General features: G+C 39.7%; 1 protein-coding gene across 2 annotated transcripts in view; it reads left to right on the forward strand.

Annotated features, from left to right (window-relative positions):
* Nucleotides 1-2122: 2122 nt before the first annotated feature.
* The window catches only part of LOC103133410 (growth factor receptor-bound protein 10-like), a 70341-nt gene continuing 49850 nt past the window's right edge, over nt 2123-22613 (forward strand). Inside the window, exons 1-3 of one of the 2 annotated variants that reach the window (XM_007545222.2) lie at nt 2123-2374; nt 16607-16717; nt 22266-22362. In XM_007545222.2, coding sequence (XP_007545284.1) covers nt 16667-16717; nt 22266-22362 — 148 coding nt within the window. In that variant the 5' untranslated portion in view covers nt 2123-2374; nt 16607-16666. Of the gene's footprint in view, nt 2375-15371; nt 15455-16606; nt 16718-22265; nt 22363-22613 lie in introns of those variants that run through there. The other variant, XM_016669390.1, reaches the window with a different exon arrangement.

Below are 22613 nucleotides of genomic sequence, written 5' to 3' on the forward strand. Positions count from 1 at the left end.
TAAAAGCACTACTTTGTCTTTTTATACAGAATCTGTAAACATCTGAATTCAACAACATTGAACTGCACCAAACCCCTGGACAGCCTGTGCACAGCAGGAGCCTTCTCGTTTTGATCCTAACAGCTTACCGCTGTGTACTTGTGCACTCAAATTTCAAATCTGAAATATTCTACCAAGCATTAAAAAAAAAATGAAGCCAATGCTGTTACTCCTCATGTTCTCTCAGCCAGCAGTAGAAGTCTTCAGCATCCATCCATCTATCCTTTGCAAAGCCCTTTAAACTTTTCAACAGTATCACCATGCCACCTTTAGTGTATCTTATTAAAATTTTCTGCAATAGATCAACAAAAATATCCACACGTTTGATACATTTTTGACTTTAAAAAAATACAAGTGAAAAGTGTTGCAGTCATTTGCGTGCAACTGCCTTTTAGTGTTAAACTCCCAGTTTTGCTAAGGCATGAGTGGTTTGCTTTATAACCACTTTGTGTTGGCTGATCACATAAAGTCAGAATAAAATACGGTAATTTTGCGGGTTGAATGTGACAAACTGTTACGTTTTGCTTCGGAGATAAATTTCCGTTCTGTTTAATTCAGTAAGGTTTCAATGTGTGGACTTTGCTCCACGTATTTAAAAAGTGGCTCATGAACTTTATCACACAAAAACAAGCCAGCTGAGCAGCTCTGATGTTGATCTCAAATTGTACGATAAAAACTCCACGGTCTTGTGCAACTCGGCAACGCTCGCAGGTATACAAAGACAACAGTTGTGAGCGTGAACTGGTGTGATGAGATTTGACCCCCTGTTGTGCAATTTACACACCTTGTGGCAAAATGTGTTTTCACTGCAGATTGTGCTCGTCAGAACAAGACTTTCATAAAAACTGGAGGGTTGTCCCTCGCCCTGAGCTTCTGGAGTATCATAGAGCGCTGTGCTCTGCTCCGGTGCTTAAAGTCTGCATGAGATCATTTATGATCTAGTCATAAATAATCACTCATTTGAAAATAATACAAAAGATACACAACATGGTTCTTTAATTGCAGTTTTTACCTTATGTACATGCACTGTTTTAAAAGTGACACAAGGCATCAAACAAAAGCACAGATTAGTGGCAGAGAAGAAACAATAAATGGCAAAATTGTAGCTTTTCCAAATCTAGAAAACATTTTATTGGTTTCTAAGTTTTGTTGAGTAAAAAACTAAGAGGCAAAAGAATGAAAGTTTCATCATCATTAACAGATTCAGCTGTTTAATTTTATTTATTTTGTTTTTTAGTTTAGTTTTTGTTTGAATGAGACACATCAGGTTCCTACAGAAACAGGAACCCAAATGTTTTCCACCTTGATGATCTTCAAAAATAGCTGCTCATGGTCAGTATGTTCAGAGGGAGTGGTACAAATTCAGGTACTCAATGCAACTGACTTTATAATTGCATTATAAAGCCATACAAATATAATTTGCATGGCATAATCAGACTGTACTATAATTACAACAGAATTGGACTGTATGTTACTGAATCTATGTCACTAAGACTGGACTGTATGGGTAAGAAATGGCCTGTTTTTAATATACGAGTGAGTATTATGAGGGCTATAATGAAAGACCAACAAAAGTTGTAATGGTAAAGTAGATGTAAAATGTTGCAAGTTATTTTTATAGTTGTGTTTTTTTAAAATCGAAAACACATTTCTGAAAGGAAAAGTCATAACAATCATGATCATAACGAGAGAAGCTGCAGAGAGGCACTCCACAAACGTGGTCTCTACAGAAGAGAGGAAAGAAACAAGGCCTTTGTTGACAAACGTATGTTCAAGTCTTGCTTGCGGTAAACAAACACGCGAATGAAGAAATGTGAAAACACTGTGTGTGGCAGAAGTCCAACTCTGCATACTATAATGCCCCGACGTCATCATCCTTCTTATCAAACCTGGAAGACGGACGTGTCCGTGTCGGGCTGCGTGGACACTTTTCTTTAGCAGACACAGGGAAGCACTCTTCTTCTTGCAAGACCCAGCCGCCTCATTATTGAACCATTTTCATGTGGGAGCGGCCTATGCATAAGTGGGAGGAGCTTGTTTTGCGCTCCTGTATGTTTGGGCGCGTGTACGTGCGTGTGTCCTCCTCCCTCAGCTGCAGGAGATGAGCTGCCCCGCAGTCTTTGCTACCACTGTTTTCTTTCCTTTCTCCTCCTACCTCCTTCTCTCCCTCCTCCTCCTACCCCTCTTCTCCTCCTCCCGCTGCTTCTGTCTATCTGTCCAGTCTGGGTATGTTGACCAACGTGGCCTGATCGAGCTCCGTAGATTCATCTTCACCCTGCCTGGACGTTTTTGTCCCACGAGGATCGGAGCCGTCCTGATCTGATCTGGCTTTAAGGTGAGCGCACGTTGCCGGATAAAACATGTATTATGTTCCGTACTGGTTTGCGTGTGTCTGTGTGTAAGTGGATGCAGGACAAAAACGAAAGTGGGTGCCTTAGTACACTGAGCAAAAGTTTAATGTGCCGATATGATGACACGTGCTGTTTGGGAACACATGTGCGCACTTTGCGTAACCGCTCAGCGAGAGCCCCGCTCCCTCTCTCTGACATCAGCCACCAAGCGGTCATTGGACTTTTAGCCAAGTTGATTCATCGGAGTGGACCGTTGCAGTCCCACCAGTGGGAATCTTCCACTGGAGACACTTCAGCCTGTTCCGGTGTCTCGAAACATGCCGACGAACTGCCGAGTCTCATGCGCGCTTCCCAATCAACTTCCGACTCTGATCCCGGTGTTCCAGGGGGAGCAGGGTTTTGATCCTTGTTTACAGTTCAGAACACAGTGACCCGTCCAGCGGGATTCTGTGGATAGCCACGCTGCACCAGCACCCCCACCTCACCTCACCTCACCCCACCCCTCGACGCTCCCCGGTCCCACACCTCAGTTCTGAAGGAGTTCCACTAGTCTCGCTTTATCGCTGGTTTTCCTTTGGGTAGCATTTACTTTAAGCTTTGGGAGGGGGGGGGAGATGTGTTTTCCCAGAGACACTCCAGTGGTTTCACTGCAGTGAACTCCGGGGATCCCCATGAGGTCCCTGGGATGGTTCCAGGTGGTCTGATCCGAACTGTGTAAGGATCTCTTGAAGTAACTGCATTTTGGAGATTTCTCTTATCTCCAGGAGATTTATAGTCTTGGGTTCGTGGACATTTTGTGTTTGTTTGATTTTTTTTAATCCCCCCCCTGCCCCCCTGCAGATCTTGCAGCTGCTGGGTTGTTGAAGCAACTGGATTAAATCTGACCAGATTGTGTAATCTGAGGTGAATTAGAATTTTAATTGGTTATTTCTTCAAATTTTACATGTCCCTTTTTTAAGCTAGCCTAGTGGTCTGTTACCCATCTGCAAATTTATGCAGTTGATAATGCATTCTGACTCCTTTTCAGAATGCATTATGGGAGATCTGATTTGCCTTTTCAAAATGTTATCTCTTATTATTTATCGCCATAGGTGCAACTAATGTAAAATTTCAATTTAATCCCCCTTTAACGTCTCATCTTGCCCCCTTCTCACATTTGCGCGCGCGCACACACACACACACACACACACACACACACGCACGCACACGCACACGCACACACACACACACGGAGAAAACAACCAAACACAAAAAAGCTAAATAAACCTTAGATGTAAAATTTTTGAAAACTCCTGAACATTTGCTCTGTATGGTGAAAACTGAAACAGGGACGCACATTATCAGGAGACTAACTGCATCACTTTTCTTTGTTTTATGACTGTGAGATTTATCCTCCCTGCTACTGAACATATATCACATGTGGGGAATGAGGCCAGTTTAGACTCCATCCAACTGACGTGACATATTACTGATATGCAGAGCATGAAGGCCTGACAATTGAAATATATTTTCCTACAAAATATATCCAGGCAGTCCTTTGGATCTATGCAACTGCACACACTGATATTGCACTTCTGACCATGACTGAAAGTTTTATAAGGACGATTTCAAAAGGGCCTCTTTTTTGTGTCCTAAGGATCGCAGTGTGGCAATTTATGTATACATGGATAAACATGAGCTTATTTAGTGTCAGTGTTACTGCAACTATTACTATTTTATTTCAAGGCAGTCACATTGGAATTCATCATCAAAGATTGTAAGAAACTCTTGATTTTTCCTTCCATAACATTTTACTAATGGAATGTGGAAATGTCAACATATGGGTAAAATGTTACAGATATCTGAGCTCATCCTTCAACCAATCAAACATCGCTAACTGATAGCAAGTCACTTTTCTTTTCATTTTTTGTGACATAACAAAATATGTTTTTTTTTTTGTTTTTTTTCTGGTACAAAAAAACTTTTGGAAACATTACTTGATACTGTATGTTAACACGTACGGCTGAAATCGCATTGCCACTTCACGCTTCAACTTGCACACTTCCCTTTTATTTGGTCTGTTTTAAAAGCGTATTGCGGCAAATCTCAGCATTGAAATATTAGCATTGATGCAGTCACTGGTCCAAATTACAGTCCAGTAACAAATGAAACCAGAAGAGGGAAGGAAAAGATTAAAGATAAGTCCACTGTGTAGGATGTGGAGACGCCTAGTAGCAGAAACTGATAACAGCAAGCAAATACCCCTTCCTAAACACCCCAAAGTACTCACACTAAGAGAGCATAGCGGTAGTACATACTATGTAGTACTATGTAGTGTTGCATTACGCTGCATAGCAGTATTGTGTGTTGCATTACACACATTAATGCAACACTACATAGTTGGTAGATTTAAATGCGGGTAAAAAAAATAAATTAAAATCTTTAAAGTTACTTAATGAGGGAAAACTCCCATAATTATTCATGTTTTACTATTTGTAACACCGCTTGTGAATACCTTATAGATCAATCTCCTGCTTGTGCCTTGTTTTAAGCTCTAAGCTCATTCAGTCTTATATTTCAAAAGCACCACATTCTTATGGTTTTACCTGCCACAAAGACCACTGATTAAAACTAACACTAAATCTCGTACAGCTCATATAATCTGTTTTATTATTTTACACATTCCTGAATGAATAAATAAACTCAAGTTCAGTTTTCAATTTATTTATTTTTTCTTGTTTACCTGTGTGCTTATCGTGCCTAGACGTTAGGAAAGTAGTGGTTTAAAACTCGAGCTAGAGCTTCAAAGGTTTTGTGGTTATTTTAATTATGCTTTTTTCCCCATAGCCATTACTCAGGGTACATATTAATAACTGAAAACATTCATTGTTTATGTACCTTCTCAGTCCACTGAAGTTTGGGAAATATGTTTGAAAACCTTAGCATGCAAGATATGAAAGAATAACAAACATTCAGAATTATTTTAACCAAATTTTGATGGATTATGAAGCGAGTAGCTTATTTAATTACCGTATTTTCCGCACTATAAAGCGCACCTAAAAACCTTCAATTTCCTCAAAAGCCGATAGTGCCCCTTATAATCCGGTGCGCCTTGCATATGGACCAATAATGAGCCACAAGAGGTCTAGCAACTACGGTAAGCAGCCGCCGACTTCATTTTCGCCCATAGAAGAAGCGCTATGGGTGACCATCGTCCGGCCACGCCCCGGCCCAGTCGCAGAAGGCTCTCCTCACCGACCAGAGTCGGACTGTTTTGTTGACATTCTGTTTAATGCAGCTCCATCTAGTGGATGCATAACGTGACTCCAGCCTCTACTGTAGTGTCTATTCTATGCGCCTTATAATGCGGTGCGCCTTATATATGAAAAAAGTTTTAAAATAGGCCATTTATTGAAAGTGTGCCTTATAATCCGGTGTGCCTTATAGTGCGGAATATACGGTAATAGGTTATGCCCTCCGATGGACTGGTATTGTGTCCTGGATGGATCTGACTATGATTAACTACAATGATTTATGCAACTTTTTGAGAACCTCAACTTTAAAATAACGAAAGCATCTTAATTGTAAGCAGCGATGGACGACCTAAACACCTTGACGCCACTGCAGCCTCTTCAGAGTGTTGACTACCTGGCATGCAGTACTTGCCTTTAGCCATTAGGTTATTCTCATGGTTTCCTATTCTTCACAATTGAAAACTAAACTACTTATACTATTTTACCTCTTTGCAAATAGTCTAAATTGTAAGGCTGGGATTCTAAAATAAGTATAGGCCAACTGCAGTCAGCACAGATGTAAAACATTCAGTATAATCCTTTGATATGTGTATAGGCTATAGGTAAATAGGCTAATAGTGTGTCAACTGCTACTAACCAGAGTCAAACACTTGCTGTGGCTGTCTTCTCTTGGAGATTAATTGTTTTCTGTTTTCTTGAAATTGTGTTTTGTGGTCATATCACTGTGTGCATGGCAACCAACCAGTGGAGCCGTGATTTCTTTCACCATTCTGCTATTTCAAGTCCATGTTAAGCAAAGGCATGATGGGGCAGGAACTTTGCGCGATTGTTGGCTGCCAGAAGGCTGATGAGTGCTGCACTTCCAAGTAATTATACAATAACCTTTACTCGGATTGCCTTCGTTTCAGACAGTCAAACACTTGGTTTTGGACTCAGACGCTGTCTTCTGCCTGTACAGTGTGTGCAAAGTCCCGAGTATCCAAACGTTTAGAAGCTCCTTTTAGCTTCTACTTGGAGCATATGAGCTTCTGGTCATGCTGCAAGCAGCATTCCATCAGGTCTTGCGTCAGCCAGCGGTCATTCAGCACTGGTCAGGCTGGGCTTATATGCTGTTAATACTCCCTCACTGATGTCATGACACCATTAACCCAATCCACAGCACAGTTCATGTCATTGGATCTGACTGGATTTAAATGTGAAGCAATGACACCTTACGTACCAGAATGCTTTGCATGGCTGTCAGTGTTGGCAAAAAAATAATCTGGGCATGTTGGGAACTGTTTTTTATTTAATTATTTGTTTTCAAGTTTAAGTATTGACGCTGTTGCATAAGCAGGCTTACTTTAGCACACGTTCATATTCCACAAGGTGTTGCAGCCTGAGACTGTTTCTGTTTTGTGCGTGTTTGTTTCGCAGTTGGTGTAACTATTAAATGAGCGTGTTTAGTGATAGTCTGTTTCTAACAGATTAAATCTTTGCCAGAATGAAAAACCTTGTGGTGTACCCTAGTCCCTCCTCTTCTTCCACCCTGTAAATATGGACCTGTGCAAACCAGATTCTCACCACTTTCCACTTTTGACCTAAAGTGATGCAATGCTTACTTGTCTAAGTACAGTGGATTAAGTTTCTCAATGTCTGGTTCTGGTCCAAATATGGCTGAGTGCCTGAGTGAGAGTTAAGAATGTTGCCTTTATTCGGTGGGTAACTGAACACCTGAGGTACAGTGGGCTCAGGTGGCTACAGGTAATGTTAATGTTGATGCAACGTGATGACAAAACGATTCTTCGTGTATGTATAGTGCTGAACTCGACACCTCTCTTTATCGGTTTACTTTCACCCAATTATTCATCTGTTTACCCCATCGCTTGGTGTAGTTTCTCCATTTTATCCTGTTTTTTTTTTCTCTCTTGATCAGAGCCCTTATGGAATATGCCAAAAGATAAAAGAAGATTTCTTTTGTTAAACTTAGGGTGCACCAATCCTAACATAGTGCCTAATTTTTGATCTCTATATTTTGTAAACCTTAGACCTGCCAATTTATATTTTAGCCGATTTCAATCTCTCTTGAAGAACTATAAGGCATCATCTATCTACCTTAACTTTGATATTTCAGAGAAGCCTGCTAATGCGTCCAATATCAACATTGTTCACTGCAGAGGCTCAATAGGATGAAACGGAACAACTTCCATTGACTTTGATCTGCCTGCTTGCTATGTGCTGAAAGCCTTGCTCTCTTGAAAATGGATGATCTGTCTCAATACGTAGAAAACATGTTTTCTGGTAAATAGCTTTTCTAATCTCTGTTCTCCCTCTAAATGTATTTTTGACCGCCTGAGTGGCACAGAAAGTGGTTAACTTTGAGATTTTTCTACATAGCAGAGAGTTCACCCATCGGACAAGCTGTCCTACTTGTAAAGCCAGTCAACATAAGTTCAAATGATACTGAAAAAAAAAGGGTTTCATTCTTGTATGGTTTTAGGCTTTGCATATTTGACGGTCTACAGTCTAAGTAATGAGTTTATGAGTTTCTTTTCATTTTTAATAATTATTCCAAGGGAACTGGCTCTTGAGGTTTTTAATGAGCTACACAGTAGTACATTTAAATGAGACTTATACTAAGTCCTTGCTGATATGTTTTGTTTTTTTTTCTAAACTTGTTTGCATTCCTGAGTAACTTAAATATATCCTCTTCCCCACTTTCCTCTAACTGGACACCTAGATTGGAGGCGTGTTTCATTTAAGTAAATCAAGGTCAACTTTATTTGGGTTTGACAGTCTGTTGTGGTGTAGCCGTGACACTTGCACAGATGCAGTTATGGCTTTATTAGCTCTTATTTACCATTGGCCGTTGGAGGGTGGGGGGTACTTCATCATTTAGTTGCAGTCATGTTGCCACTATAGCACCAGACAGACCAACACGGCGGCCAACTTTACGAGCATTGCTGCTTCCAACCCTCGTTCATTCATCTGTGCTATTGCATAACTCGCGGTTCTCCCAGGCGGCCGAATGACATCCTCATCCAATTAGGCACTGTCCGGATTTCCAAAAGGTTTTTCTCCCAGAGTGGCGCTATTCAAACCTCCCCCGGCATGACATCAGGCCCTCTCTTATAGCCCCACTTTACGCTGCTGCTCCCAAATAATGAAAGCTGCCAATTAATGACTAATCAACATGTGCAACAAGCACGTCCAGCGAAGAGTGACTGCCGTCTAATCTGCTGATTGAAGCAGAACACAAGGATGCTCTGTTAAACTCTCTCCTTCCATAACGGAGAACTGGGTTGCTGAAGAAACGGGTTGACGGTTTTGTAAATCTCATAATTTACAAATGAATTTCCTGTATTTTTAGGGGCTAAATGAAATGTTCCCTCGCTGAACCATTGAAAAAGTATATTATTAAAAAAATCAATAAAACTTGGAGGTACTTATGCAAAAGAGTCGCAGGGCTCTAAAGTGACTGGAGGATCATGTAGTAGACAAGTGGATGGAGCTCTTTGTCCATGACTCCCTCCATTAACGTGTAAAACATGCTTCTTTAAATTATTTTGATTACTAATAATTGGAGCCCCTCCCCAGCTCCTCCTGGGTTTAGTTTGCACTTAGTGCATCGATTTTACTCCCTTCTCCACTACGCACACTGAACTGGAGCTGTTCCGCTTCTTCAATGAACACGCTGTTTATGTTGTGGAACAAAGTGTACAAGACGAGGGGAGGAGTGAGACCGGAGGGGGGTGTGGTGGGGGTCCTGGGCTATGGTCGGGTGAATGTATTTAGGGGAGGGGTAGAGCTGGTTGTGTTTTGCAATGGGAGCCAACATGTGGGAGCTCAGTTTGGTGGGTGTGGTAAGTGAGAGGGGGCGTCACCCTCGTCTGATCTGTTCGGTCTTTTCAGGACGACGGTTTTTGTTTTCATGTTTGAATTTTTAGTACAACCCCTATGTTGCTCTTCGATATACTTCCACAAGTTTACTTGTAAATCGTGTTTATTTCCTACATCTAACGAGTGCACTGTACCAAAGCTGTTCTTTAAAATAACAGCAGCCTGGATGTGAGGGCAGTGAAAATCAAAGCAGTGAAACAGAAGACGTTAAATGCTACAGGATCAAAGGATTACTCTGGGGACTACTGTGCAAGTGAAACTCTTTTGTATCATACATTGACATATGAGCTCTTCTTGTTGGTATAAATTATTGATAAACCCTCTTCATATATGTGGAAATGCACCAGGGAGATTTTTATTTCTAGATTTTCAGCCTGCTGATATGGGATTTTCTCAGTGATTTACTATTTTACATACATGATTTGACTTTCTCTTCATATAGTGAAATGTATTAGAGCAGAATAAGAAAATAAACTTCTTCATTGGCTAACAGCATAAACTCACTGATTTTTGGCATGATAATGGCACCAGATTTCAGGCTCTTTTCTGACTTTCAGATATGATTTCTTGTCTAATAGCCTTATAATCCTTTTCATATCCTCTAAGTTCGTTTTTAAACACCTTACTTCTTTGGCTTACTCCTTCAGTGGCTGTCAAACGGCTTGACGTATCCATGTGTGTCTGAAAGTGAGGTCATAATGAGCATTTTGCAGAACAAGTTCTGTAAAGTATATGTTTCGTTTTCTATCGCCCCATGGCGTATAGTCGTCTGCCTTGCGATGGAGGCTGCAGAATTCACATTGTTGCACTATTTCAGGAGGAGTACATTGCTTTTCTTCTGAAGTGTACATCTCAAGTTTTCTTTTTTTTTTTTTTTTAAACCCATATTTGAGAATCACCTAACTATCTGTAATTTAATTAAAAATGTTCCCAAAACTGGTCATAAAGGGGTTTGCAGAATTAATCAGAAAGTAGCTAATGTGAGTTGATCATCAACGGCGCAGACAAAGCGTCTGCCAAGCATAGCTGCCACGGTTGCACAGCACTTAGATAAATCATGCAGCTGTGGATTAAACATGTACCATATGTAGCCTCTTAGGTCAATGCATGGGTGTAAAACATACATGGGAATGTGGCTCAACTGGAGATCTTGTGCTACGTATGGTACGTTCGCTAACTGGTAAACGATCAACAAGTCAAGCCGACAAGTGGCTGTTTCCAGTATTCAGGCTGCGTTTAAGCTTTCTTCGCCTGAAACATGTCCATTTAGACCGTAGGACAAACTGCTATCGTTATCAGTGCTGCTAAAACTTTAATTAAGTTGGAGCAGGCAGTGCTGTTAGTGCTCTGCTGCTCCAGCTAAAAAAGCCATCTGCCTAATTAAGATACATTAAAATAGCCCGCTCTTAATCAGTGTGGGCCTCTCTGTTGCAAGTAGTGCAACTGTCAGCAATCAGTGCCAGATGAAGACATTTCTTATTCTTTCTGGTTTGCATGATCATGCTCGAGGCAGATCCTTCTCCCCGTCCCCCCGGGTGCAGCACTGTGTCTTTCAAGGCCTTCAACATCACTACTATGGGATGAGAGACGTCAAGCCCATTCCAGCTGTACTGTGTCTCGAGGGATGCCCGAGGGCTGCAGCAGGACTCCATAGATCACACTTGTGCTTTGAGCCTCATTATCTTAGGGTAAATTAAACAAAGGGGGAAAAAAAATCAATCACTGCGCGTTAAACTCTGTTTGAGGACTTGACACCTTCTAATTGCGAAATGAACTAACTTGGCGTGAATGTTCTGAAATAAATTGAAACCGACAGCCTCTACGCTACACCACAATACCGTCATAAAGTTTCAACAGTTTATCTTATTCCCTTCATCTACAGTTTCTAATTAAATAACCGCTTGCCTTTTCTTGACAGATTTGCCGTGAAGATTTCTTGATTTAAAAATGCTGTGTGTAAAGTCATCAGGGAGCGACTGGGAAGTTATTCTGAACCATAGTGGAGTAGTTGGAAATTGACCATCTGCAGAAGTGGGTTATCATCGCAAAAGAGCTTTTGAGTGTAAGATAGAAAACAACCCCATGTAGATTCAAAGCTTACCTAGCTTGAGAGATAAAACACTTACTTTAATCTCTTCAAACAATGTCAGCACACCGCCTGACCTCCTAGGGCAACAAATGTCACCTTTTGACCCCGTGGAAGCTGGGAAGGAGGCTTTCATGCCCTTTCTGTGTGGGTGTGTATGTATCTTAGGTGTCCTCGCAAACATTCAAATAATCTGCCATTCTTAACTTTCTCAAAGCCATCCTGTTTGCAGTTCTTGGAAGGCGGTATCATGAGGCTGGAGCTTGCTGTGTTCATATCTTTTGTTTACTCCACAGTTCCAACGATGACTGAGGAGAGCTAAACCGTCTCATCCTAAGCTGTGTCCATTCCAGTCTTCTGATGTCTCTAGAACCCAGAGATGAATTTTATTTCATTGGTTTGTCTAACTTCTTTCCAAACCAAGTTAGACAACATGTGATGTTTATTGTGCTTAGCTTTGAGGAATATATATTTTAAATTAAAATTTCTCTTTAGCGTTGGAGTCTGGTGCTGTGAGTATCCATAGAGGCCATTATGGTTGAGTGTATTATTTTAATTTAAAAAAAAAAATCTACTTTTTGCAGGTCTTTTGAAACTACTCATTACATATTCTTGTAATGAGAATGTACCAAGTTAATAAATCAACTCGTATAACTTTTTTGACTGTAATACTTAAGTGGGCATCCATTTATCACTTTGGTGTTTCAGCAGAACTATTTTAGCGTCATTGTTTTTACTTATCGTGTTTTAGATGTGTCTGTGGGATCTGGTGAGTCTCTAAGCAACGGAGCGTCACCTCTACGAAAACAGAAATCTTTAGCTCTTTAGCAAATGTCCGAGGCTTCATAGCATCTCTTCACGGTTTATCACTTTGCATTGTTAAAGCTGGATCCTTGAGATGTAAGCACGTTACTTACTGCTACACTAACTAATCTTGTGTCCCTGGGTTCTTTGTAATGATCAGTTACACAACATCTTGCTGTCTTAGTTGATAACCGTGCTCTTGAACCAAGGTCAAATTCTGCAGTTCTCAGAAAACTTAAGACGTTCACTGTACCAGGGACTCAATAAGTGGATGCTGTATTAGATTTCTAAAAGCTGCCATTCATTGCAAGTAAATGAAATTAACTTGAGCAGAGGAATCCCCCAATTAGATAATTCTCTTACCACTAATGGCTTAATAACACAAATGCAATGCTGTATAATATTGCCGTTGTAGCTCATGAACAACAAATTTTCATATGAACTTTAATGGGGCTGAATTCATTTTCAATAAGTGAACTTTGTTTGGAACGCCATGGAATGCCCACTTTATAATTTGCTTTTGTAACATACAGTAACAATGATTTCACAAATGCATATTTGAGTAAACTCAACCTTGTCTTCCTCTTTTGTAGAAACACTGCATGTCTACAAAAACAATAAAAAGCACAAACTCTGCTTATTTGCACAAACTAGTTTCTTTTTTGTTTTGTTTAATTGCGTTAGGTTCCTAATTTTGTAAGATTGCAAGGTCAGTGTCAGACTTTTACATACAGAACAGAGCTGGTCACGCTCACTAAAGTGTGTGCAATAGCAGCCAATTCTGTCTCTTTTACTCAATCAACAGACACTGAGATTATTAGGGAATTCTTTTTGCTGAATTAATAAAATAATCTGTATGACCTAAAATCCATTTTTGTGGATGACAATATTATCGTCATCATCATTTTCATCAAACGTTTATTCCAGACATATAAAGTGGTCAGTAGTAAACGGATAATAAGCATAAAAATAGACATGCATGTTAATACATTCTGAAAGAAAAATCCATTACGCGTAATCTTGTTCTCTGAGGTACACATAAATGATGACTGCCACATGGCTAGAAAAAGCCAGCACTTTTGCATTATTTGCATAAAAAGATTTTTCCAACTGCTGCGATACAAGAAAGATAATAAAATTTCTTCAGTTTGAACGACCCTTTTGAATCTTTAGAAAAAATATTTAAAAGTTAGGACGATCTGTATTACACATGAAATTGACTAGGTTCTTTTTGTACTAATAAATAGTTTTTCAAACCATCTGGTCAATCAGAGGAAAACTTGCCTTTGGCAGTCTTATTTTTACACAGGACACATAATTCAAGTCCACCTTTGCATTTGAACATTTGAAGTCCCCCATCTAACATGAGCCCCTATGCAAGGTTGACCAAACATTACTTTAATTAATCCTCATGCTGTAACTTCCCAGCTCAGTACAGTCACTGCCTCCCCCCCGAAAGTCTCCAAGTTCTTCTATGACAGTAATTGAGTTGTCAGGGCCAAGGATGCTTAGACCCCAGAGCACTGTTCAAGTGCAATTTATTGAGTCAAAGGGCTCAGAGAGAGTCTAATCCCTGCACAGGAATGGCTTTGATTATGTCAGCTGCACTAGCGTAGGTGCATGCATGTTGGATCAGTGTATTCATCTGGGAGCGTTGCTGAGGCTTGTATCAGAACTTTGAAAATTCACCTGCAGTTACATGGAATGCTTAAGCTCTTTTCTACATTTCAGGAATTCTCACGGGCTGAAAAGTATCAACTTTTAAGGGAACACGTCTGTTGAACATCCGTCTGTCCCTGCCTCTTACTCCAGACAAGCTCATCTGTTGCACATTTCTACCCTCCACAGATGGGGACAAGAGTTTTTCTGGCTTAATGAGGGCTTGCTTGGAGGGCATGGGCTACTATTAATTTGCTAAGTTTTTGTTTTAAGCTGTTTGTCTGTAAATAATGTGCAAATGATGAGTTGTCCTTAACTGCCAGCCTCTCAGGCCACATACATGGAACGCTCATTCACATTGCACAGTCTTTTCAGGGGTACTGGATTGTTTTTCTTCTAAAATGGACGCAAAGTCATTATAAGCATACTGAAGTATGAAAGAAGCTTGAAGAAGCTTTTGAAAATAACTCCAATAACTTTGTAATATGGTTTAACGTCAGATTTTGATCTGTCACTAATTTTGTTGAACATTGTCGCCTACTTAATGCTTTTTCCATGTATGCCAACAGAGAGCTTGAATTGTGGATGCTGTAGATAACTGCACTACAGTCAAAAGAAGAGCTGTGTCTTCCGTTGAAATTTCTTTAATGAAATTTATGCAGCTTTTACAACAAGATTCCCATTTTAACATTGGAGGAGTTACAATGTAAAGTCAGTGTGTGATCGGCAACTCGTTCACTGTCCTCGTGTGTTTAGAAATGCTTCTCTGCATGTCTTGGTTGTAAAGGTTAAGCTGTAGTTGCGATCTTGAAAGTCTGTGTTGAGGATGAATTTTAAAAACCAAGCAAGCGGTGTGGCTTTTATACTTGACACGTGTGTTGGTGACCTTTACAGGGATCCTGTCAACTCCGGATAGATGTTTCTTCGTTAATAGAGACGCGGCGCTAATCTGTTGTAATGGAAGGAGAGATAGGAATATATTTTTATCCTTACTTAAAGTCATAAACCACAGAATATGACTTAGAGGAAATATGAGCTTCCTCTGAAGTGTGTGGAACTTGGACACACCCATTGTGGACTTAAAGGTGGATCTCCAATTTTTCATCATCCAGCAGAGCCAGTTGAGTGCAACTCATTTTCTCTTGGGTGTCCTTTGCTTAAGTTAATGTGTCTTAGGTGTCTGGCAAAATCATACCCCTCAACTTGATCGGAAAAACAGAAGAGCATGCAGTTGTGTGTGCAACAAAACCTTTAGCAAGCTCCTTTTATAGTTTTTTTCTTTTTTTTTTTCTTCCAGAAGCAGAAAAAAGCTAATTGATGAATGTTCTCAGGGAAATCCCAGGCATGACATGCAAAGACACCTTTTGGAACCAGTTCAGTTCAGAGGCATTAAAACAAGTCCGGTAAGCCCTCTGTCTCGTAGCGCTTCAGCAAGACGATTTTTTGCTCAAATTTTTTTGCCATTTGACATAATGTTTCCTTTTTCTTGGTTTGGCAAGGACACAGATTTCAAGCATGATTTGCTAAGTCTTTCACTTGAACTGTGATTTAATTCAGTTTCAACCAGTGGGAGATATTTTACCTACAATATCTTTCTCACACTTATTTTAGCCTTACTGTTTACAGCGTGGCTGGCCCGTTACACAAAAATGAGAGATTCCAATTTTTGATCATGACAAATATGTGCTTTTTTCTCACTTCTTTTACTTAATATTTTCTCCTTCACATTTATTAATGAGCAGCTAGTACTGTACTTATAACCCGGGTTCTGGGTCAGACTCCACCAGCAACGACACATCTACATGCGGTGAACTGCGTCCACTCCTGTGCTTACAGTTACAGTTTTTCACACGTCGCAACTGCACGTTCATTTACGATTAATTTGCAGGTAATCGAGGCTAACACTTATCCTTGCAGGACATTGTGTACAAGCAGAAACGCACACATTCAGTATAAACACAGCAAGGCCACAAGGGCAACCCAGCAGCGACCGCTAATGCAAACATGAGATAATATTAGTTGCCTCTGAAACAGCAGCTCATGTTTTTAAATACAGACCCAGGGTCATGAACTGCTGTATAAAAGCCCATCACAGTTATGAGCCCGGGCCGCTTGGCTCTAAATATTCCCCGGGGTCTAACTTCAGATCTGGAAATATGCCGGCAGGGTATTTTTGGTTGAGTGTTTACAGGTGCTTGTTTAGTAGCAGCAGCAGTGCCTGGAGGTTAGTAGGCTACCCACTTTAAGATGTTCAAATAAAGTCTCACTGTTGAATTTGTGGTTATTTTGACCAAAGATGGCCGGGGACGTTGGCGTCCTAAAACTGCCGACCATATTTGGGTTTTGTTTGCTGTTGTAGCAGTAGTAAGAAATTGTCACATATCTGCAAATTGGTTTAATTGTTCACGTTGAACTGAAATCTGATAAAAATAAAAATACCACCAGATTTCCTGTTTTTTTTCTCTCCTCTCTTCAGACTTTACCACATCGCAACACATTTCCGCTTTTATGTCTTTTCACTAATGTATTTTTTCTCTTATTAACTTACTACTCAGGTTCCGCTTTGTACACCCTGTTCACCAGCCATAAAAAATCGTTGAGAGGTCTCTGAAACCATGGCTGTGGCTGGATGTCCGGATTACTTCCTGCATCATCCAAATTACCAGGTAAATACCAATTTCCTGTGTATTAGTTCTAATCTTCTCGAATAAGTCCACCAGTTCTGTTAGTGGTTGTTTGATGAACTACTGAGTGATTTTGGTCAAATTATACATGACTCCAGGTAATATGCAAAGCCAGACTTTAAACGTTCCAGAACCTACCTTACTGGATAACTTACAAAAGCTTAAACAAGAGAAAATTCACATGAAGGACGTGAATTGTGTATGTTTTTCTTTTTTTCCACACTTATTTCACTCACTCAAGCAGCAGACACCAATGCAGTCGTGAGTAACTTCAGCCACGGAGCATGTGCATTTATGCAGCTCCATCTTAAAGCCGTGGGAAGACCCATGCTGAAGCTTTTACTTGGCTGTCCTTAAAAGACTGGGTTTTAGCCGTCAGATGCAGGTGCACTGCTGGGTTTTGACCTGCAGATCTGATTCTCCTGAGTTGAGCCATCCTCTCACTGAGCTGTGGTTAAGTCTACCTTATATAACACAGATGAACATAAACGGAACACCATGAGGACCTTACACCAAAGTCTTCCCCACAATTGCAGAACTGGGGGAAAAGCTAAATGAGCAAATGTAGAAAGTTCTTGAAACCAGCAGCTAAATGAAACCAACCGTCAATCTGGTTAAAAAATCAGCCTACCTTTAGAAACTGAAGAAACCACGAGATGTGGAGTGAATTATTATTATTTTTAGTCAGCCTGTTGATCATTCATAAGCACCAGGATACAGAGTAAGGAACATTAAAAGTTTGTAGAAAAGGCATGCCTTTGGATTAGAAAAGTGGTGCTATTAGCCTATTCTGGATGTTGTTAGCCTCCTCATCCTGGGTCAAGGTTTATACTTTACCCTCTGAACCAACCAAGAGCAAAAGGTTAGCAAGTTCGGCCTTAATGAGATAGAGAGTTTGGTGTTAATGCCCAGACCTTAAAGAGCGGTAAACCCAGGAACTGCTGGAGGCTGCATTTGGATGTGAATGTGTATCCTTGATTGGGCATACGAATATTTGTGGAAGAGTGAAGTTTCATTTGCTGTTCCACAGAAGTAAACATTTTTTATTTAATTTTGTAGGCCTTTGTCTAAGAGGGTATAAATAACATCTAATATCTAGACATATGATCACCCTTCGTGTTCATTCATTGTGTATTTATAGTTATAATTTTGTTTTTGTACTTGCGTCATTAAAAAGCTGCAGGATGTCTTTCAGCTGGAGTAAACACAAACAGGTTTCCAAATGTTTTGAATGCAGAAAACAATACGTGGTCTTTGGTAGAATCAAAAAGTACAGACCTATAAATACAAAAACACTCTTCTCCAAAGAAGAGAAGCTTGCTTGATCACAAGCAATCTCTCTTAGGATTCTTGAAAATAATTTACAGCCATTGTGATAACAACATTTTGTTTGCTAGTCGGTGTTGCTCACTTGATTAGCTTGTTGTTTTCCATTCATTCATTACTGCTGCAAATATATTGATAAATACGATGTCAATATCAACAAAAAAACATAAGCAACAAAGCTCATACACATTTTTGGATGGATTAGTATTGATGGTGCACCAATCAAACTGCTGTACCAGATTTCTGTTCTGGGCTTTTTTAAAGTTTGATTGTTAGCATTAAGATGGTTACAATGGCGAGTATTATAAAAAAAACTAAAAAAAAAAAACTACGTAAATTCAACAGAATGAAGTCCATACCTTATATCTGAATCCAAAACTCTGCCAACATTTCCATATCCTGAATTTTCTGTCAAATACAGAGGGTGAAAGTTGGAAAGCATCAAGCAGCTCAGTCTTACTGTGCGCTGCTCAACTTCTGAAAGCCCCGTTTTCTCCCAACTCCCTCACAACCTTAATGACCTGCACATATCTTCAGATTCGATGGAAAATACCTTTTCAATTCTTACATATCCCTGCTTTCCCCCTAACTTTATTTTGAACACTTTATGAACACATAATGCAGCTGAGCTTCTCAAGTCTTCACTCGGTAACGGCGTCCGCACTAGAGAGTCGTGTTGCCACTGTGACCTGGCGACATTCAGTGTGATGTGTTCACCGATCGGAAAATTCTTTTGAGTTGTTGAGGCTGTTGAAGCTGAAAATTTAGTCGGCGGCAGCGGATTTCTCTGTGAATCTTTTATTGCTACAAAATTTCCCTGCGGGAATGTACGGTCTCATATCTTGTGCCCGAGAGAAACATTTCTCCGAACTTCCTCTCTTGCATTTTATGGAAAGTTCTGCAACAAAATCTCTTTCATTCCATTTCACCTGCTCTCCATTTCTGTCAGAAACGATGCCGCCATAGTGCCAAAGAGTTCAATGCCCCTTATAGTTTATAGACACAAAGCATTTTGTTTAGTTGAGACTTAAAGATTTGAGTTCTTGGATAGAGCTGGGCATCACCTTTTTTGTTTTATCTCTTTCTCAACAGTTTGGGTCGGTGTATGGAGGGTAATGTACACTCTCGTGTGCACGGTGCACAGAAGGAAACATGCATAGCAGTCTGCATGCACAGAAGCCCTCACTGGGCTGTTTACAAACCGTTCAGCTGTAACAGATGTACCTTGACTTGCTGAATGAGAAAACCCATTCAGTGTGAAATTCCAGAGTTATGGAAGATTTCTTTCCTTGATAAAACTGCAGAGCCATGATCCAAAACAGATTTGCGTGAAGATAGCATTGATGCCGAACAGGGAGGATTGTTTTGAAACGTTAATCTTTTTATAAAGTGAATACATTTTATGCTGGCTCTAATTTGAAAGAAAACTGTTAGCGGGGGGGACTGGGGGGGGATAATTGATGTAATACGTTTTGGTAATATTTTTAGGAATGACAGTGTGACCTAATTCTTTGTGTGCTGAAGTAAAACTAAACCAAAGTGAAACACTGAACTGCTGTGCAAGCAGAACGTAGGGAATGTTTGCCAAAGAAACAAGATGTTCTGTAAACTACCAGTCAGCCCCTCCAAATCTTTGTTGGATCACTTGGATAAACATTCACATTTGCTGAGTGAAAGCTGCAGATAGCTGAATCATTTTGGGTTTGGACTAGAAATTACATGCGTTGCTAAAGTATATGAACATATTTTCTGTTTGTTTAAAAAAATAGATATAATAAGATTCAGATTCCACTTGATACACATATATTTGTCACAATTAATTATTCACTGGATTTTGGAAGGTTTTGTAGATTTTGTCACATTTCATTATGGACAAGAAATGGAGGTTTAGGTCCCTGACATTAACAATCTTGTACGTCGGAAATATACAGTAAATTAGGTAAATAAGACATCAGCCTTGTCTTCCTACATACATCTCCGTCTTACAGTCTAACTTAAATAATTTGTTTACTAACTAAGCTAGGCTACCTAGGCTAGTTTGGACATGATAGAAATATTTAACAGCCTGATTGACACAAGAAAATATATTCAATTGCTTTAAAGTTGAAGTACTATTCAAATGTTGCTGCAACAACGAGACCTTCTTCTATTTCATGCTACACTGTGCACATGCGCCGTTTGCACTGACCGTGATGCATTCACCTCAGCTTACCAAAAGCTTGAAAGGCAGCTGCTACAGGCGTTATAACGCACTCTCTGATTTAAATCAAGTCCGCAGCTGCAGATTTTCTTCACCTAGATTTGAGCTACACAGAATATTCATAAACACATACTTCAAAAAGGACTTAATTCTCAACATGTCTTTAACACCAGCATGAAACAGGTTTTTAGAGATGACAAAATACACGGCGCGCCAGAAAACAATGTGACTGCAGCTTTTGTTTTCCTCAACCCATGCCGATGTTTCCAACTCAAAGATTTCTCTGAATATTTTTACTCCATTCGGAATTATAGGTTTGCTTACATTTTTTAGATGTTTTCCCCAGTGGATTTTTTTTTTTCCCTTTTGTTTTTGTGCATTACATAACTCCGGTTAAGTTGAAGAGATGTCTGACAAACTGCAGACAGTGAAAACAGCCTGGCAACGTAATGAAATTACATCATTTGACCTGTTGAAGCCTTTATTGCTTAACCTGAGCCAGCATAAACATAGAACCAAAGGTATTGTTTTGGATCATTTTCAGCTGCTCCCTCTTGGCCTAAAGTGTCTTGATGACCTCAGTACTGAACCAAATCCCAGCCATTACGTTTAACCTGACTCTGACATCTTTTAAAGGTGTAATTTGACATGTAATTAGTTACATGATCTTTTTTTTGTTGTTGTTGTTCAGTTGAGGCTCAGTCCCCACAACTTTGTCTCTGCCCTAATTTCAGGGCCTTAACTTTGCCTCTGACCCCTTTCAAAATGCTGTACCTTCAGCCTCTTGACTCCTCAGCACTCCTTTCAACTTCTTCAATATGAACAGGTTTTTTTAAGCTCCTTGTCCAAACTTTGTCTGACCTTGGTCCCATTACGATCCATCTTTAAACACTTAAGCATCACACGAGTGTCTGTGTGTTTTTACTATCGTTGAGGTTTGTTTTTCTGTGACCGTGAAGAATGTATGACAAATGCAAAGGTACAAGACATCCATGTATTTCTTCCACTTACATAAAAATGAAAAATACTCATTTGTCTCACCTTATTATTTTTCCTACTTGTGATCTGATGCTACTTTAGGTTAGCGTTAATTTAGCTTTCAATGTTCAATCTAGCTTTTTTTTTTTTGTTGGTAAGTGAAATAAAAATCTAATTTCTTATGTTTGAGGGTTTTTTTTTATTTACCGGTAGCTGTTTGTTCCCACCCAGACAGCTGTTAATGCTGCAGTAGGGAGGAGCTCTGACAAAAACATTTTGACTCAGCACTCTCTGCACAGTCTGTTCAGGAAGTGCAACCCATTTATTTGGCTCATTTGCACATGTGCCGAAGAAATCCTAACGAATTATCCCTGCACATCAGCAAAGTGTAACATACTTATTTATATTAATTAACATACTACTATACATATTACCTATTTTCCTAGAGAATATTATAATTTTCTATATGAATAATTGTCATAATTTAGTTAAAAAACTATAAGAAAGAAATTGTGTGTTGGACTCGCTGGACTGTTAGCTAGTAGCTACCATCTATGCGCCCTCTGGTGGACTCCTCATGGATGAAAAAAGGACCTTTATTTTTACAATGGTCACATCTTTTATGAGATGAACTAAATGTTTTATCAGGTTGTACAAAACTACACACGATTTGTTCATGGGAAACAGTAACCTGGTATCTTTCTTGACGCTTGATTATTGTACAATGGCCCATTTACTTATTTATTTTTAAGCAGTATTGCAAAATGCAGTTAAACCATTTTAAACTTTATTTCTTGTTATTATCTTTAAATCAAAATCAAGCAAAATACCTTTCCTGGAAGTACTTCAATTATCACATGCGCAAGTTAGCGGATGGTATGGATTGTGCTTCCAGAACAATCCGTCTCCCTTTGCAATCTTGTTCACCAATGAGGGATGACAATTTTTTAGAACATCTTTATTAAGAGTTTCTTTTTGTGTTGTTTTATTCCATCTCACAAAAGTTTTTCTTTTAACCTATTTCAGCAGGACAACATAGACCGCTCATCCAATCACCGACAGGCTGACCTCATTCGTCCAAGCTTTCAGCCATCAACCAATCAGAGTTCTCCAAACCATCAAGGTTAGTTAGTGCTCTCTACCAAAACAACATTTATGGACACATATTCTTTGTTGTTGTATGTATGGTGATGTTCATGCTTAATAACTTAATTATGAAACTTTTAAATCGCTTATGACAAAGATACACACATGTTGACAGATTTTCTTGCCACAGAAGGATTGGGAGGATAGAGAGGGAGGGGAGGGGGGCGGGCGGCTGTTTATTATTCTCTACTGTATTCCAGACCTGGGTCACCGCCTGTAATCTATATT

Source organism: Poecilia formosa, unplaced genomic scaffold (assembly GCF_000485575.1).
Source record: "Poecilia formosa unplaced genomic scaffold, Poecilia_formosa-5.1.2 Scaffold0, whole genome shotgun sequence".
Lineage (NCBI taxonomy): Eukaryota > Metazoa > Chordata > Actinopteri > Cyprinodontiformes > Poeciliidae > Poecilia > Poecilia formosa.